We start from the raw sequence: 20,213 nt of genomic DNA on the forward strand, positions 1-20,213 counted from the left end.
TTTTGCTAATTTGATTTTGAAAAATTTGATCTTCTCACAAAATTGATTACATTTTTGTGACTTTATCAGTTGATTTTTATATAGTTCTCACCCAAAACAGGTTTTAAGAGAAAAAAAATCATTTTCTAACAGGATGTATTAATTATTTATTATGTATTCACCGCAGATGTAGCAGAATACGCCAGGCTTATTTCTGCAAGATCTTCTAGTCGAAGCCATTTCATTCACCTTTAATATTAAAAAAAAACATTAATCATAAATTGGCAAAAGTAAAATCTTCAGAACTCGTTTATTGCAAGAAATATGAAAGAATTTTGTATCATATGATGTGAAAATGCCCATAAATGTAAGCAAAAATGTTAAAAAGCCAATATGTAGCATACAGGGGTTGGACAAAATAATGGAAACACCTTCACCTCAAGATGATAATGCCCCAATCCATACAGCTAGAATTGTTAAAGAATGGCATGAGGAACATTCTAATGAAGTTGAGCATCTCGTATGGCCGGCACAGTCCCCAGACCTCAACATTATTGAGCATTTATGGTCAGTTTTAGAGATTCAAGTAAGACGTCGATTATCACCACCATCGTCTCTAAAAGAGTTGGAGGGTATTCTAACTGAAGAATGGCTTAAAATTCCTTTGGAAACAATTCACAAGTTGTATGAATCAATACCTCGGAGAATTGAGGCTGTAATTGCTGCAAAAGGCGGACCTACACCATATGAAATTATATTTTGTTGATTTTTTAAGGTGTTTCCATTATTTTGTCCAACCCCTGTAGTTCAGAAAGTTGACCTGATTGAGCAAAATTAATGTGATTTTTGGATTCAGCACACCAAAATTATCCTAAATCAGCTCAACAAACTTCAACAATAAATTTGTTGTTGACCAGTGTTATCAACCAATTTTAACCCTGTAAATCAACAGTGTCCAATCCTGGTCCTCCACATCTGCTATCCTGCATGTTTTACATGTATCCCTCTTCCAACACACCTGATTCAAATGATAAGCCTATCATCAAGCTCTGCAGAAGCCTGGTAACGACTGTCAGGTGGACTAGAAGAGGGAAACATCTAAAACATGCAAGATAGGAGATCTCGAACCATTAAATCATTGACAGACAATTCCAGTTCTTTGAAACTGGAACCTTTATTGGTCCTTCTGAACAACCCATTTTTTTGGGGTTGATTTTCAAATATTAATTTCATGTATGAGTTTCAGTTTTGTATCATATTTGATACATCAGGGTGTCAATGCTCAAATATTATTTTTGAACAAACAAAAAACACAATATGCACAAATAAACAATAAACACAAACATGGTCTAACCAACTGTAATTCCTTTTTAAAATTGCCAAAGTTCTGCCCTCCTTCCTCATTAATTTAATCCTGTAGTGTCACTGGAAAGGCCCTCTGGTAAATGAATTCCTCCCCCTGGTGGATTATCAGTGATTGCATGTATCTAATTGTATACATCAGGTTTTTTCAAGACAAAAAATCTCACATTGAATCATACAGAGGGCTTCAAAACGCACGTGTTCAAATATGATACGTTCGGCATTATAGGGTTAAATACACTTGAGGGGGTCATCCAATAACTGAAGGGTTGGTGGTTCGAATCTGCTCTGTCCTAGTCATGTGCTGTTGTGTCCTTGGGCAAGACACTTCACCCTCCTTGCCTCCAGTGTTGCTATTCACATTGGTGTAGAATATCTCAGGTGGTGGTCGGAATAGGCGCGAATTGGCACCCACGCTTCTGCAGCCCGCCCCAGGGCAGCTGTGGATACAAATGTAGTTTATTTGTGCGTGAAGAATAATGGACCTGCTGTACATGCATTGAGTATGTGTCATAGAAAAGCCCTATATAAATCTAATCCATTAATAGTATTATTTTCAAGGAAAAACAAAATTCCACACTGATCATTTAGAAGGCTTCAAAAACTCATGTATCAAATATGGTATGTTTGGTGTTATAGGGTTAACGATAGTACACTCGTATTTGTCCTACCTGGTGGAACAGGACAGCGAGCTGTTATCTGTCCCGCCAGAGACAACCAAGACAACAGAAATTTTAGATTATTCTAACAACAAACCATAAGACCTTGTTGAGCCGAAAGTCACTTTTTCTTTAGTTTCTCTGTTTTTATATATAAACCCTGTTGAGCCCTACATTATGTAATAAATTTCCATTATGTAATAAAGTTCAAAATGTAATAAGAATTGTCACGTCATCTTGTAATAAAGCCGCCTTGTGTAATAAACTGATGCATTTTGTAATAAACTACGTAAATGTATTAAGTAGTAAATTTTTTCACAGTATGTAGTAAGTATTACAATTGAGAAATTATTACAAAATGCACTAATGTGATGTGCTAAATTAATCTTTAAACTTGTAGTTAAGTTGTGATTCCATATTACCTGTAGCTCCTGTGACTAATTTCTTCTAAATTGCTCTGAAATTATTAATTTGGATTGTTATTACATAATGAACCATGTAATTACATTTTTTTTTCTATAAAATGTGGTCAAGTGCATTTTGTAATAAATTTCTCAAACTGTAATAATGTACTACATAATGTGAAAAAATTTACTACTAATGCATTGACATAGTTTATTACAAAATGCATCAGTTTATTACATAATGTGGCTTTATTACAAGATGACGTGACATTCTATTACATTTTGAACTTTTATTACATAATGGGAATTTAATTACTACTGCGGCTCAACATACCTAAACATCTACTATGGAACAAAAGCATCTACTGATATAAGCTGTTTAATACCTGTCGATCCACTAATCCTATCAATACATGTAAATAATTGGTGTTAAATACAGTTTGTCATCTTTTCATGGTCATCAGATATGACCCATTCGGATGTTCAGAGGCTCTGTAGTTACCGTGGAAACACTGTCATCTTCTCTAACATTGATTCACCAGTAAAACCCATGGAGTTGGATCAATGACAGTGGATGGACACACTGAGTTTATGTTCAATTAATGCTGTATCTTCTTGAAAAAGTCACATTTTCTTCATTTTTCTCTGTTTCTGATATTATTGCAGTCAACTTTAATCAGAGCTTTATGAACAGGTACATGATCAGTGAATTAAATATGGAAGAATACCAGATTTCATTGAAAAAACATCAAATATGAAGATTAATATTCTAATAAATAGTGATAAATCACTTAAGAAAGGTTAAATAGAGAGAACAATTCATTTGGGAATTGACATTAAAGCAGCACTGGGTCTGTATGGGTAACAACAGGTACATGTGTGATAGTGGGAAGTTGAAGGGATACTTTTTTATGCACAGACGGTACTATTTTTACCACCACATTGATATTGACAGAAGATCAAATGAAGTTTCAAACTTGATAAATGTATGCGTAGACCGTAATTCCAGTTAAATCTGTTAAATGTTTTTTCTAATAACAGCCCGTGGCTCAGAAAGGATGTTAAAAGTGCTATAAATAGAAAGAAATCAGCATTTGCCAGTGGACACGAGGACAGGAATAAAACTGCGCTGATCATAAAAAGGATCTTAAAAGGGCTGTTCGACAGGAGAATAGAGAGCGCACACTGAAAATGGAGACAAAATGTCTGGATAACAACACTAAGACTGTCTGGAACAGTGTGAAGCTCATCACCGGCTGTGGCTGACGCTGGGACGGACTTCAGGAGAGGAATATTAATCCTGACAAGGCTAATAGGTTCTGTGCCAGGTCTGACCAGCATGACTGCTCTGCGCAACATGGGACACTTTCACACCTAAGCAGTTTGGTCTGGACTCTGGACTTTCTAACTTTTTCAATTTAAGCCGATCCAACTGAACAATGGTTTACTTTGTGTCTGGAATGAAAACATGTCATAGAAATATTCAGACTCATCAGTATCAGCAGATCTAGTCTCTGATAGTGGCTGATGTGACCTCTCTAAACTGGAAATATGGATTATGCAAAGAACACTGCAAAAAATGCCCTTCTAGAAATAAGAATAGTAATCCTAAATCTGGTCAAACTGGCTTATATTGATTAAAAAACATATACAGTGATCCCTTATTTTTCACGGTTAATGGGGACCGGCGCCCCCCGCGAAAATCGAAAATCCGCGAACTGGAGCTGGAGCCCCCCGAGCCTATCCTAGAACTCTCTCTCTCTCTCTCTCTCTCTCTCTCTCTCTTTAACATTTTTGTATAAAATAACACTTACGTTAGACTCCAGCGGCTCCTTCCTTGACTGACGATGAGGCCCATGATGATGATGATGATGATGATGATGATGATGAAACACCTGTGCACTTCGATGAAGATGACACAATGCACAGGTGTCAAGGGAGCCTTATAGCTCTTCTAGGGGCGCCTCGTCGTCAGATGTTACTTGAGGCGCTGGATCGTCTAGTAATGCAGCTTCTTCGGAGGGAGTTGGCGAAGCAGCTGCAGACGGGGAGGCTGGCGGGGGAGCTGAGGGTTTGGCTGATGGCTTCCGAGGGACAAGGAACATGGTGATGGGGAGCTGTTGCCGTTGCTTCTTCTTTTCGGCGAAGATGCTTTTATACAGGGCCATGACACCCTCTATCCTGTTGCCGAATTCAACAGCCCTCACCATGTTGTTGTCTATTTCCTTGGCCGTATTCTGCAATTCCCTGGCGATATTGCAGAGCCTCTGCAAGTTAGCAAGAGTAAGGCCCCTCTCTTCTACTTCCTCATCTTCGTCGGGTTGTTCTTCCTCCTGCTCCTCACTGCCAGATTTAGTCATTTCAACCGGTCCTCGTCCGTCAGGGGGTCGGATCGCTCGGGGTAAGCGGTTTGCTGGGCCGTCTGCGTTTCTCGTGTTGCTTACAGGAGGCGTGAGTCATCGTTTGACGTTTCGCTGGCAAGCTGCTGCCTCTCGTCTGCTGTGGGGTGGATTTTCGCAGAATTTCCGCGATTTTTTTCTTGATTTTTTTAAATTTTTTGATGAATATTTCTGAAAAATCTGCGAATAACTAAAACCGCGGAACTTAAAGAGCGAATTGGCAAGGGATCATTGTATATGCCAGTTGGGGAAAGAAAAAATTCTTGGCTAGAATTCTTTAAAACAAGCAAAAAGTCGATCAACTAGAAATCATAATATGCCTTAAAGGGGTCATTATTTATCTTAAATCCACTTTTTATTAGTCTTTGGTCATTTATTTGTGCATTTGGACCCTAATAGTTCCAAAAGTTTGAATTTGAACCCTCCAGGTGCTGCAAAGTTATCTACACTGGAAAAAATCTAAATCTCTTACCATGTGTATTTTTCTCATTTCTAGTCCAAATATCTCATCACACTTGAAATAAGACATAATCACCTAAACAGTATAAGAACTTATTTTTAGACAATAGATCTTGAAATCTTGTTCAACAGATCTTACCAAGATAATTTTCACTTGTTCCATTGGCAGATTTATTTATTTATTATTTATTTGCTAAATTCAAGATTTTCTTTGCTTAATTTAAGATTTTTTGCATAATTCAAGATTTTTTTTTTTTGCTTAATTCAAAAATTCAAAAACATTTGAAAAAAAAAATCTACCTATGGAACAAGGTGAAAATGATCTTATCCTCACATTGCAAAAATCTAAATCTCACCAAGTGTATTTTTCTATTTCTAGTCAAAATATCTCATTACACTTAGAACAAGACATAATCACCTTAAGAGTAACTTTCAGTGAGATATAAGAACTTATTTTTAGGCGATAGATCTTGAAAATCTTATTTCAAGAAATCTTACCAAGATAATTTTCAGTTGTTCCATTCCAATACCATTCCAAATCAGGTATTTTCCTGTATTTAATTCATTGATCATGTACTTTAATCATCCTGTTGAGATTATGTTTAAGGGTTATTGTAGCAAAAAACAGAGAAAACTCAAGAAAAGGTGATTTTTTTTCAGTAAAATTATTAACTGAGCATAAATCAAGTGTGTCCATCCACTGTCATTGATCCAACTGCATGGGTTTTACTGGTGAATCAATGCTGTAGAAGATGACAGTGTTTCCATCAGTGGCGATTTCTCATAGACTGCAAGGGAGGCCCGGCTTCCCCTAAAATTACGAAAATTAAATGGTTAAATATGTACGGCTGTGTTGACATTTTATTGACTCTAAATGTGTTAGAACACGTTCATCTTAAAGATGAGTTCGTTCAAATCAGCTTTATCACAAATCAACAAACGCAATGTTCACTTCTCCTCCATTCCCGTGTCTCTGTTTTCTCCTCCATCTCTGCTCAGTGCATTTGTCCGTAGACTGTGGGCGTCTCTGGGCTTCAATGGGACTGAGTGGAACAGTTTTTTTCATTGCGTCAAAACTGGACGGTAACTGGATAAATGCCACGATGTTGTCCCGCCCCCGGACGCCGGGCATCTCTGGGGGTGAATGGAGCTGTGGGCGGAGCTCGGCCGGGCTGGACGCCAGAATCCCACGTGCTGATTGGAGGATCAGTCAAAGGCTGAATCCCGTTTGATTGACAGCTGTTTTTCAGATCTACTCCTTCACTGACACAGTTCAGTTAATAACATCGCACATTCTGCTGTGAAAATCGAGAGGAGAACACACTACGAAATACTTGTTCATTTCTTGCACTGTAAATAAACACACTCATTGGACTTCCTTGTTTCAATTTAACATAATTTCACTGTTTTTCTTGTTTCAGTTCCATAATTAATCATTTCTTGTTCGAGTTTAATATCGTTTTGTAGATAGTTCAATCAATCATACTGTCGGCTAGGTCGCAGTGAAAGGAGCATCTGTAGTTTAAAAAGGCTGAAGTCTTACACCCACAACACAATGGGCCAAGGCAATCTAAGCAGAGAGGACACTGGTCCAGTCCCTGGAAAAGACGCCTACTTGGTACGATAAGGTCACAGACCATTTTCTTAAAAAGGAACAGAGGGCCCAATGTATGTTTAAATAACCTGACTTTTTTTTTTTTTTTTTTTTTTTTGATGTAAGCCGACAATGAGCTTCCCCTGTCTGAAAGACGAGCAGCCGCCACTGGTTTCCATGGTAACTATGGAGCCTCTGAACGTCCAAATGGGTCATATCTGATGACCATGAAAAGATGAAGAACTGTATTTTACACCAATTATTTACATGTATTGATAGGATTAATGGATCAACAGGTGTTAAACAGTTCAGATCAGTAGATGGTTTTGGTTGATGTTGGATGTTTGGGTTTTTATGGGTTAAACTGGTTTTAATTAACATCTACATCATCAGTAATTAATATCGAAAAATACCTGGTTTTCACTGAAAAAATGCCAAATACAGAGGATTAAATCATGATTAAGGCTGATAAATCACTAAAGGTTAAATACAGTATTCATTTTGGAACTGCGATAAAAGTAGCACAAGGTCTTTAAGGGTTAAGATTATGATCTAAGATGAGATCCCACAGCCCTACATGCAGCTATTTACAGTAACTTAAAGATAGTTTGTTGTTTTTCTTATATGTTTTACACACTTAACAGGTCCATTAAGCATCAGAATTTACTCATTTTTATCCACAATGGACACATCCCAAAGTAATATTTTTAATCAAACAGTCAGTGAGCGGTACTAATATCTTGTCAAGTCCGTTCCACCTAAAACTCTTGTAACTTTGAGTCGTCTTGGTTTTTCAGGAAGAGCCAATCCACTGGTCAGCTCTGATTGGTGCGTCCCACTCCAAAGGCTACGTCCTGTGGGAGTACGGCGGATATGCCAGCGAGGGGGTCCGACAGGTGGCCGAACTAGGGTCCCCCCATCAAGATGGAGGAGGAGATTCGTCAGAAGGTAGGGTTGTTCTTCTTATATTTCAAGTCACACCGGCAAGAACAAGGTACAGGAAAATAGAATCCAGCTATGATTCTGAGGGACTTCCAGGAACCTTCAGAGAGCCTTCAAATCAGTTTGATGAAAACATAATCCTATCTCTTTATTAGTTTTAATCAGGATTTTGTGTTGACGTCAATGCAATACAAACCAAGAAACACATGACAGGGTGTTTGGGCAGGTCTTGGAAGTCTCTAAAATTGTGGAATTTTTAAGCTGTTTTCCAGACCTTGAAAAGTCTGGAATTTTGTGTGAAAGTCTGAAGAAAGTGTGGAAAAAAGTTTCTCTCATAATTGAATTTTAGAGTATGTTCAAAGGTATGTAATCATTGAAGATAAGAAATACACAAGGAAAACATATAGAATAGAATAGAATAGAATAGAATACAATACAATACAATAGCCTTTATTGTTATTAGTCGCTTTTCCGTTGACCCTCAAATTGTCCAAATATAACTTGCACATAAAAATGTATGTAATGGAAAAATGACAATTTCACCAAAACTCTCGTTTTTCAATTAAGAGTTTTTGTGCCGGCAAGAGGTGGTTTTTCGGGCGTAGCGCAAATGGTATATCACGCAAAATTGTAATGGAAAGACCTTTTTCCACAACTAGAGTATTGTGAATAAAAAAAAAAAACAGATGTTGAAGAACGTTACAACAAGCGAAGAAGAGTTTTAAAAGAAACAAGGTGCAGTATGTGTGGACACACCAGGAAACTGAGTCATTTTTTAGTTTAGTATGGAATAGAGAAGTAATATATAAGAATAATGAATATATCTGTAAATCAATACGATATTCACGTTTGTCACCATGTTTATGGAATGACTTCTTGTGTCATCTCACAATAATAAATAAACAAATCATTGCATTTGTGATTAAATGGAAAAACTGACATTATGCACTTTTGTTTTTTCAACATTTAGTAAATATCGGTAAAGTTTTTGCGCAGATGTCCAATGGAAAAGCCACTACTGTGTACTAAAATATAAAAAACTTGGTATGATTTCACTAACCGGTCGGCACTGGAATGATTCTAGTGAAACTTGTTTGTGTGATATCCATGCACTTTAGTGGTTTTCATATGTTTTGTAAATGTTTCTGTCAGTAAAACCTAATTTACTGCGAATTATGCATTCATTCATACATACATTTCTTAACCCATAAAGACCCAAATGACCAAAACCATCTACTGATCTAACTGTTTCATACCTGTTCATCCATTAATCCTATCAATCATGTAAATAATTGGTGTAAAATACAGTTTGTCGTTCTTCCATGGTCATCAGATATGACTCATTTAGACATCAGAGGCTCCGTAGTACCATGGAAACACCATAATCTTCTACAACACTGATTCACCAGTAAAACCCATGCAGTTGGATCACTGCCAGTGGATGGACACACTGGGTTTATGTTCAGTTAATGAGAGATTTGCTGATAAAGTCAATTTTCTTCAGTTTTCCTTTGTTTGATATAATAACCCCTCACTTTGATTTGAGGGTCTTATGATCATCACGTGGATCAGTGAATTAAATGTGTTAAAATACGGATTATCCATTGAAAAAAGCGAAGTGCAGAGGATCTAAATTTACAATAAATGGTAATAAATTGCTCAAGAAGGGATTAAATAGAGAGACAAATACATTTGGGAACTGCCACAAAAGTAGCACTTGGTCTTTATGGGTTAAAATGTACTTTTCTACTACACCACAATAAGTAGAATCTCAGCCAAACAAGTAGGCACGCAATGTAAAAGTACATAAAGTCAAGTTCTCGGGGGAAAAATTGAAAATATCTGGAAAACTCTGGAATTTTATTTGGATTAAATGTCATAGGATTATTTTTTCCTCCTTCCTTCTTTCTGTTCGGGATTAATGTAAATGTCCTAAATCATCCTTCTGGATATTTGATCAGTCATCCAGTGTTAATTTTATTGACCTTTTTTCGACTTGAATGCAAAACCAGCTGGAGCTAGGACTAACTCCAGTGTACTTAATGTCACGCCTCATCAGTGCCTATAAAGGACGTGATCATCATTATATACGCTCATGCCCTCCAACCCATTTATTAAAACACACTGTGAGGTTAATAACACTGAGGAAGAATCCAACAGTGGAATGCACACATTTTTTTTCATCACTTGACATCTGATGAATATAGACCAAAGGGAACGCTGCTTTTCTACATGCTTTGCATACAATGTAAAGCATTTACAGACACCACGCTCTTCTCATCCACCACACTCTTATCCTTTCATTATCCTTCTCCTGAAATGACAGCGCATGGTGATGGACTCTGTCTCACAACAAACTCCTCTGGAAAGCATTAGCAAACTTCTTTTGAGTGAATAATGCCTTTAGGGACGAGTATTTTTGGAAGGCATCAACTGGATAGCACCATGAGAGGACAGAGCTGTTGAGTCTCAGTGGCAAGAGTGAATGTATATGCATGAAGACGGGAAATTAAAATATAGAAGAGAAACAGAGAAAGAAACATGGCAGGTGTGGATGAGCATTGAGTACCTACATGTACAGGGTGGGGAAGCAAAATTTACAATATTTTGAGGCAGGGATTGAAAGACAGTGTATGACCAATTAGTTTATTGAAAGTCATGAGAATTTATTTGCCGCAAGAAAATGTACATAATAGAAAATGTTTTTATTCTATGTGTCCTCCTTCTTTCTCAATAACTGCCTTCACACGCTTCCTGAAACTTGCGCAAGTGTTCCTCAAATATTGGGGTGACACTTCTCCCATTCTTCTTTATAGTATCTTCCAGACTTTTCTGGTAATAGTTTTGCTCATAGTCATTCTCTTCTTTCCATTATAAACAGTCTTTATGGACACTCCAACTATTTTTGAAATCTCCTTTGGGTGTGACGAGTGCATTCAGCAAATCACACACTCTTGACGTTTGCTTTCCTGATTACTCATATGGGCAAAAGTTTCTGAAAAGGTATGGATAATAGTGTTAGGTATGATTATGACATCGATATATGTTTGGTTTCAAAACAATTGACGTAGTGCCTGCTGAGAAAAAACAACTAAATGTTCATTGTAAATTTTGCTTCCCCACCCTGTACTAAGGCGCAGATGTCAAACATACGGTCCGTCGGCTAAAACCAGCCCGCCAAAAAGTCCAGTCTAGCCCATGGGATTAATTTGTAAATGCAACAGATACTAACAATCATTTTATTCAGGAGCAAAATTCAGCCCAATTCAATCTCAAATGGGTCAGATCAGTAAAATACTATCACAATAACCTATAAATACTGACCACTCCAGATGTTTATCTTTGTCTTAGCATAAAAAAAATGTCAAATTACATGAAAATGTTTGCATTTACTAAGAATCCTTTCACAAAAGTGGAAATAACCTGGACAAATACGGACAACCTGAAATGTCTTAAGAGAATTAAGTGCAATTTAAACAATATTCTGCCTGTTACTAAATGTTTTGTGTATTTGTAGATCCACTGTGATCTGCAAGATGTAATGAACATGTGCAAATGAGAAGCTGAGGCATAATATTGTTAAATTGCGCTTATTTTTCTTAGTAAATTTCATTTTGTTCATGGTTGTTCAGGTATATTCACTTTTTTTTTTTTAAAGATTAGTTTGTAAATGTAAAGACTTTCATAATATAAGGTAACTTTTTTCAATCTAAAACATAGATGTTAGACATAAAAAGTTTGGGAGTTGACATTATTTTTATATTATGTATTATTTTACTGGTTCGGCCCACTTCAGATCATATTGGGCTGAATGTGGCCCCTGAACTAAAACGAGTTTGACAGCCCTGTTCTAGATAAATGAATGGAGTTAAGAGATGTAGTCACATGCTGTACTTGTCTATCTGTTATCCTGTTTGTGGCAAAATGAAGAAGAGCGATCTTCATTGTCACTAACATATCACTGAGTGGTTTGGTCGGTAAGGTGAGCCCATGCCGCACGGATCCAAGGCTTTTTCAGGAGACAACAGTAGTGCCATCTCTGGTCTGGTGGTGATTAAGTCACTTCCGTTGTTGAGCACGGATCGCTTTCACACGACAACACACAACATACAGGGCTAGGACAAAATAATGGAAACACCTTAAAAAATCAACAAAATATAATTTCATATGGTGTAGGTCCGCCTTTTGCGGCAATTACAGCCTCAATTCTCCGAGTTATTGATTCATACAACTTGTGAATTGTTTCCAAAGGAATTTTAAGCCATTCTTCAGTTAGAATACCCTCCAACTCTTTTAGAGACGATGGCGGTGGAAATCAACGTCTTACTTGAATCTCTAAAACTGACCATAAATGCTCAATAATGTTGAGGTCTGGGGACTGTGCCGGCCATACGAGATGCTCAACTTCATTAGAATGTTCCTCATGCCATTCTTTAACAATTCTAGCTGTATGGATTGGGGCATTATCATCTTGAGGTGAAGGTGTTTCCATTATTTTGTCCATCCCCTGTACAGGACTACCTTCTCAGGGCGCTTTCACACTGCATACCAGAGTCCGTATCTGAGTTTGACCCCAAATTCTGCTTAATTTTATCAATGTGGATGCAAACGTTCCTTGCTTGAGTATTGTACCAGTTGAGAAGGTAGTCCTGGGTACGAACTGTGTGGACTCCAGTTCAGTACGTTGTAGTATAAAGGCAATCCGTGCCTGAGACCGGAAGTGACCTAATCACCACTCCGACAACGGGAATGACCAAATCGCCAGAAGACCATAGACGGTGCTACTGTTGTCTCCTGAAAAAGCCTCGGATCTTTGCAGCACGGGCTCACCTTATCGACCGAACCACTCTGTGATATATCAGGGACAACGAAGGTCGCTCCTCTTCATTTTGCCTCAAACATGCTAACAGATAGACAAGAACTGCCGCTGTCGTAGACAAATAAACAGAACAGTTGCTCGGTTGATGATATAAGGGTTTAGGGGTTCTTCTGACTTCCGCATTTGTTGGATAGCGACAGAATTCCTTCCACACCACCACCTACTGTTTCAGCCCTGTAACACCCACTCGTACTCGGGCACGGGTCGCGGTACATTCTTGTGAATGCAACATCTGTGGTAAAGGTGTGAATGTATACAAGTACAGTACAGACTCGGGTACGCTGAGTGAAAGCACCCTCAGCTGAACTTGGGTATGGTACTTGCTAGGGCATTAACTGAAAAGTCGGTTTGTCGACATGTCTGTGCCACAAGTCGATGTTACTTCGGAGGAGTCGACTAGTCGTGAGTTATTCTGTCTCTCCCTTCCATCACCTGACAGCGTGTGAGCCTTCATTCAGCGCATGTCGATACTTTCATCTTTATACATGAAAACATGGAGACAAGTGAGCGGTAGTGATGTGCAGATCAGAAGACCCGGGTCAGGTTGGTGCAGGTCCAAAAAATGTCACTTTATTTGCGGGACGGGTCAAAAATTCCACAAAGCCGGTTTAAAAAAAAAAACAAAAAAAAAAACACCCACGCATCACTAGCGCAAGGCCAACACTGAAGGAAGAAGACGACTCAGAGTAGGAACTAAACTGACTGTGATCTAGAACAACTCTGGTCTAAGTAATGTTCTGCGAACCATGGAAGCACCACCGATATTGAATAATAATTTGGACCGCCAGTGTGTCATTCTGTTCATTTATTTCATTAAGACAATGCGCTCTTTTCTCTAACATGCTGTGTATGTTGGCTGTTGCTGTCTGAACCTTTTCCTACTTTATGTTGTTCACTTAAATTTAACAGAAAATTCAAGGTGTTAGCCTATGTTCTGTTTTGGTTAAATGCTTGAGAAGGACTGCTGATGCTTGTGTCTTTCCGGTATTTTATTCTGTCCAGCTGTGGCTCAGTTGGTAGAGTGGGTCGTCCAATGACCGAAGGGTCGGCGGTTCGAATCCTGGCTCCAACTGTCCACGTGTCGAAGTGTCCTTGGGCAAGACACTGAACCCTAAATTGCTCCCAGTAGGCCCAGGCAGTGCCTTTCATGGCAGCAGTCGTCCGCTGGTGTATGACTGTGTGTGTGTGTGAATGGGTGAATGTGAGGAATTGTAAAGCGCTTTGGGCACCATGAAGGTGTAGAAAATGTGCTATATAAGTTCAGTCCATTTACCATTTATTCTGCTCTATACATTGTTAATATTGCAGTGAATGTTAGTATAAGTTGCTCATTGTTGAACAACTGTGTGTCTGTGTTGTTCCTCTGCTGTCAATGTGATGACCTCATCGCACGACAAATTGACTCGACTCCAACTTTATTGACAAATAAGTCAATCTGAAAAAATCTGGAGTCACTAATGCCCTAGTACTTGCACATGGAACGTTTGCATTCACATTGATAAAACTAAGCAGACTTTGGGGTCCAACGTACTCGGGGGTACACAGTGTAAAAACACCTTAATTTTTCCAAACATAGACGTGGTTATTTCTCCGTATTGAACTGCACTTCATCTCTGTTCCATGTTCTGCTGATCTGCTTGGACTGAAGCTTCTGGTCTGGTCTTGCCACACTCTGGATCTCTGTGGGCACTGAAAGGTGTGTCCTGGCCATTTGGGAGGAAACAATAGGGTGTTGTTAGTGGGCTGTCAGTGGGGTGTGTGCCTGTCGGTTTAGGTTTGGCCTGTTATGTAGAGACATTAGAGTCTGACGGACAGCCCTAACTCCTCTCTTGGCTGGCTCTGTCTGTCTCTAGGGCTAATAACCACCCTGACACAATGGAAACTTCAGCCTGGTTCATAGCAGAATGAGATAGCTTGATTATGCACTGTAGACTGGAATGTTCGCTATTGAGCTGTTGAGTGAAACGGCTCGATTGTACACCGTCCGCTGGAATGTCAGCTATTGAGTTGTTGGACTTTGTAAACGTAAAATAATCTAAAACGTCTTAAATGTCTCATTCAGTGAACAGTGGTTTTTGTCTAAAGTAAACAGGCATTTCACTGGGGTATTAGTTTGGATGTGAGAAGCAGAACCGAACCCAGAAAGTAAAATAACACAAACTGAAGCATCGAGTTCAAACAAGAAATAAGAAGAACTTTTAGTTTGTTTGTTTTTTTTTAGTATCATCCACTGTCCAAAATTAACCCTTTATAATCTAATCCGAGTTATTTGTAAAGCACTTTAAAACAACCACAGTGGACCAAAGTGCTGTACAGAAAAATAAAGAAAAAACAAATTAACAGAGTAAAATAGAAGAATAGATTAAAAGACATAGAACAACTGCAAAAAGTAAAATAAAAAAATAAGAATACAGAGCAATAGATAAAACGTAAATAAAAGAATGAAATACAACAATAGATTAAAAACATAAAAAGCTGTACAATAAAAACAACAAAAAAATCTTTAGAAGGCATAGAAATACTCTTAAATTCACAAAATAATGAAAACTAAAAAAAAACTAGCAAACCTGCTCTAAAAACTAATTAAAACTAACTGAATTAGAGAAAAAAAATCAAAAGTAAATAAAACTAAACTATAATGAAAATCCAAAACTACTATAACCTTGCGTTGAACTGGCTCGACTCGACTTGGTTCGACTCGACTCGGGTACCAGGTACTATTCCTGGAGACCGTTTCCATTACAGGATACTACCAACTTTACAGTACCTGGATGTCATAGCGATGCGGCGTGTTACTTCCGTGTCGTCTGCTCAGAGAATTGCTGATAATCTCACTCGTTGCGTGTTGTCCCGTCAAGCTCATACTGAATTTTTACATCAGCCACCAAAGAGACTGAAAAAGACTGAATATTGACCGGCTGTGGTATAGTTTTGTGGGCTGTCATCATGTGGATTAACCTACTGGTATATTTACTGTCAACTCCTGCATCGTTTTTTTTTTTTTGTAAAACAGCGGGTCACAGAGACGACTCTCTGACCAATCAGTGGTCTGCAGTGTTTACACGTCATGTTTTAGTATCTGGTCCTCAGTCCTGGAACCTTGACGGAGGTGATACCAAAAAACTAGTACCAGGTACCAGATTCCAGGTCCTTTTTGGTAATGAAAACGCATAAAGCCGAGTCGAGTCGAACCAGTTCTACGTAGTGGAAACTCGGGCATTACAGTACCAATCAGGTGAAATTGGATAATCTTCCGCATCACACCTGATGATTTCTCACAGCACACAGTGGTTGGGAAACACTGACCTTAAACACTGGTTCTATCAACTTGCCGTTTTTGCAAGTCTCTTCCTTGACCAAAAATACATAAATATGTCAAACTGCAGCAGTCAGACCTTTCTGGAGTTTGTGTGATACCCGAGACACACAGAGTCCACTTCCCTTTTGTAATATAGGATATGATATAAGATGATTTTGTCTGAATTTGGCCACTTCTCACTTTAAAGATCCAACATGACAGTCGCAGAAGACGCCAAACCAAAACCGAAGTGTGTCACTGCAGCAGTTTAATACACTCTACACATAGTTCAGTGGTCTGCAGTGTTTACACGTCACGTTTTAGTATCTGGTCCCCAGTCTTGGCACCTCAGCGGAGGTGATACCAAAAAACTAGTACCGGGTACCAGATTCCCGGTCCTTTTTTGTAACGGAAACGCAAAAAGGCTGAGTTGAGTCGAGTCGAACCAGTTCTACGTAGTGGAAACTCGGGCATTACAGTCCCAATCAGGTGAAATTAGATAATCTTCCACATCACACCTGATGATTTCTCACAGCACAATGGTTGGGAAACACTGACCTTAAACACTGGTCCTATCAACTTGCCGTTTTCGCAAGTCTCTTCCTTGACCGCAAATACATAAATATGTCAAACTGCAACAGTCAGCCCTTTCTGGAGTTTGTGTGATACCCGAGACACACAGAGTCCACTTCCCTTTTATAATATAGGATATGATATAGGATGATTTTGTCTGAATTTGGCCACTTCTCACTTTAAAGATCCAACATGACAGTCGCAGAAGACGCCAAACCAAAACCGAAGTGTGTCACTGCAGCAGTTTAATACACTCTACACATAGTTCAGTTGTATTTATTTATTTATTTTTAGCTTTTTCTATGTTTTTGTTGTTCTTATAGTCGAATAGAAAGGTCGTCTTCAGTATTTTTAAAAGAGACATTAAAGTTGTCTTTCTTCTTTTGAAACAAGAAAAATAAAGTGCACACATGGAGTCTTTTCAATTCTCTGTGGAGCCTCTGTGTGTTCAGACTCTGTGAACATCCAAGTGGCTGCTGTAAAGGTGGGAAGCCGACATGGGTCAGTAATCCCTGTCTTAGCTGAGAATCCCAACCATCCAGAGGAGCAATCAGCTGTGGTGATGTGTGGACAAAGCCTTAAGACCAACCTCTGCAGCCCAGCACCGACCTGCACCCACCTGCACTGGCCTGACTGACACAAGACTGAGCCTGGCACAAGACAGACAGACAGGCAGGCAGACAGACAGGTAGACAGGCAGACATACGGACAGACAGAGAGATGGACAGACAGACAGGTAGACAGACAGACAGACGGAAAGACAGACAGAGAGATGGACAGACAGAGAGACAGGCAGGCAGGTGGGCAGAAAGACAGAGAGACAGACAGATGGACAGGCAGAAAGACAGACGGAGCGATGGACAGACAGGCAGGCAGAGAGACAGACAGAAAGACAGTCAGGCAGGTAGACAGACAGATGGACAGGCAGGCGGACAGACAGAAAGACAGGCGGACAGGCAGGTAGACAGACAGACAGAAAGACAGAGAGACAGACAGACAGACAGACCAACAGACAGAAAGACAGACAGGCTGACAGAAAGACAGACAGACAGATAGAAAGACAGACAGACCAACAGACAGTCAGACAGGCTGAGAGACAGATAAACAGACAGACAGACTGACAGATAGACAGACAGGCAGGCAGACAGATGGTCAGACAGGCTGAGAGACAGATAGACAGAGAGATAGACAGATAGACAGACAGGCTGACAGACACAGACAGAAAGACAGATAGGCAGAAAAACAGGCAGACAGACTGTCAGACAGATAGACAGGCCGACAGACAGATAAACAGACAGACAGCAGGGAAGACTAGACCCCAGAGTTCTGACTGTGATGATGTGAGTACAAACCAGAACATCTGTGTCAGAAGGTGCTCGTGGACTTGTCAGCTCTGCAGCGCTCTGCAGGAAGACGTCATAATGTTCACAAATTCATGACACAGCATTTAATAACCAGTGGAAAATTACCCACAGGCTTTTCCCGTAAGCAAATATTTAGACACTAAATCATTGTGCTCCATCTTGCAAGTGTAAACTTAGCAATAACCAGAGGAAATGTTAAATTCCTGCAGCCCACACTGGCTCTGGTATCTTGACCTACATCTTATACCTCCTGTCTGCTGTACTGTAAAATAGAGCGTGTTGTTTCAACTTAAAAATATGAGTGAAGGGGCCGCCTCAAATTTTTACATCAAATGAACAAACACGGCTTGTTCTCCTAAAATACATTATGTCTTCGTTTTTCGGACACAGATTTGTTAGTTTGTTGAACTCTTGGGGAAATTGTTTGAACTTATACATTTAATTCAGCTGAATTAAAAATTCAAATGTGGACCAGTTTGACTGACGCTGGACTCAAACCAGGGGGATCTTCTTATTAGGAATCAACTCTACTGTACTTAGCAGAATCACATACATAATCTTCTCCCTTTATGTCTAGCTGTGTGATTGTTTTAATTTCTTCACAAATCACTATCTCTGGCTAAATCAAGAAGTAATAATAACAAGTGGTGCCAGGCACAACAAACCCCGCCCCTCGCACATATTGAAGCTAATTTTGGCATCAATCCAGCTGATGTCATCATGTCTATGCATGTACTAATGTCAACATATCAATTACCTCTATATATGTGCCAAGTCTGAAGTAAAATGAAACTAATTTATGTTTTTATAGACATTTGAAATTTCGCCCATTATAAGAAAATGGGGGGAAAAAAAAGATTTAAAAATTTGATAAAAAATTTGAACTTTGATCAACTTATCCCAAAATGTAATGACATATATTCTGGGTCACTGGCAATCTATAAACCACATTCAGTATGAATTCAACCAATAGTTTTGCTGTTAAAGTGTTATCAAACAAATACACCAAACCAAAAACAATACCCCTTGCTTACCCTTCGAGGGGCGGGATAATAATATTAATAATAATAATAATAATAATAATAATAATAATAATAATAATAATAATAATAATACTTATTATTATTATTATTATTATTAACAGTTCATCTGCAGCAATTTCAGTAAAAAAAAAAAATACAAAGTTCCAAATCTTTTTTTTTGCTCCCATAAATTCAAACAGTGGAAGTTTATACAGTTGTAGCACTTTTCTTAAAAAAAAAAAAAAAAAAAAAAAAAAAGCAAAATGTGCATTATAAAATGTATTCCTAGCTTTGAAACAAGGCGCAAAAACAGCAACGATAAGTTCACAACTGGAAAAGACACCTGCCAATTGTCTGTGATGCATTTTGTCGTTACATCACCAAAAAGTGATGACGCAGGACTTAACTCCGCCCACTCTCCTGAACTGTCAATGAAATTAAGTCGACAGAATTTATTAAGTTAGTTAGACAAGGATTTTCAAGTTAAGATTTGAGACACAAGTCAAGTAATCAGCTGTTGTTTTAACCCAGAGTAATATGTTCGTACAACAGCTGTATTTTACAGTGTGGTACACAGGTTGAACTTGCCCATCATCCCGTCCATCAGATGCCGTCTGTTCAACATGTGAGTGCAAAGGCCCGATGGACAGGGCCCGACATGTATGAGCCTGTGGAAAATATGTGTGATAAAGCTCCTTCTGAAAAGCTCCAGGCACACAGCGGTTCATACCACAGCACGCACACACACACACACACACACACATTCATAGGGCATGGCCTGAACACACCAGCTGAGTGTCACAGCTCAGACTCTTTTCTGAAAATAGATCTCCCTAAATGCAGGCACCATTGACTTAACAACATTCGGTAACAGGTTTCAACGCGCCAACACTCTAATGTGCATTTTTGAGCTCATTGAATATGCGCACATGCAGTAAGAGTTGTGTTTCAGGTCAAATCAGACAAACCTTCAGCCACACAAACACAGTTAACACACATGGAAGTACCAGCCTTTTACCAGGAGCAGTATTCCGAAAAGTCCTCAGCAGTAAAGGTGTGTATGATACTGTTGTCAAGTCTGATCAGTGCTTTTAAAAAGAGGGACTGATCAAAAAAAGTGAAAATGAGCCTAGAATGAACAATGGAATCAACAGGTCTAAAGGGTTTAGTCCTAATTGAGACATGAGGTAATTATAAATACGATTTAATGTGTTTAGAGGTGAACGGTGGTGCTGTCGGATTATATACACGGACTGTAGGGTTATATACAGGGAGTGTA

At 38.9% G+C, this 20,213-nt stretch overlaps 1 protein-coding gene across 1 annotated transcript in view; it reads left to right on the plus strand.

Annotated features, from left to right (window-relative positions):
* LOC115420609 (spondin-1-like) overlaps positions 1 to 20,213 on the plus strand; it is a 319,353-nt gene that overhangs the window by 121,503 nt on the left and 177,637 nt on the right. Inside the window, 3 exon segments of the mRNA XM_030135980.1 lie at positions 7,654 to 7,664; positions 7,666 to 7,770; positions 7,772 to 7,804. Coding sequence (XP_029991840.1) covers positions 7,654 to 7,664; positions 7,666 to 7,770; positions 7,772 to 7,804 — 149 coding nt within the window.

Source organism: Sphaeramia orbicularis, chromosome 6 (assembly GCF_902148855.1).
Source record: "Sphaeramia orbicularis chromosome 6, fSphaOr1.1, whole genome shotgun sequence".
Lineage (NCBI taxonomy): Eukaryota > Metazoa > Chordata > Actinopteri > Kurtiformes > Apogonidae > Sphaeramia > Sphaeramia orbicularis.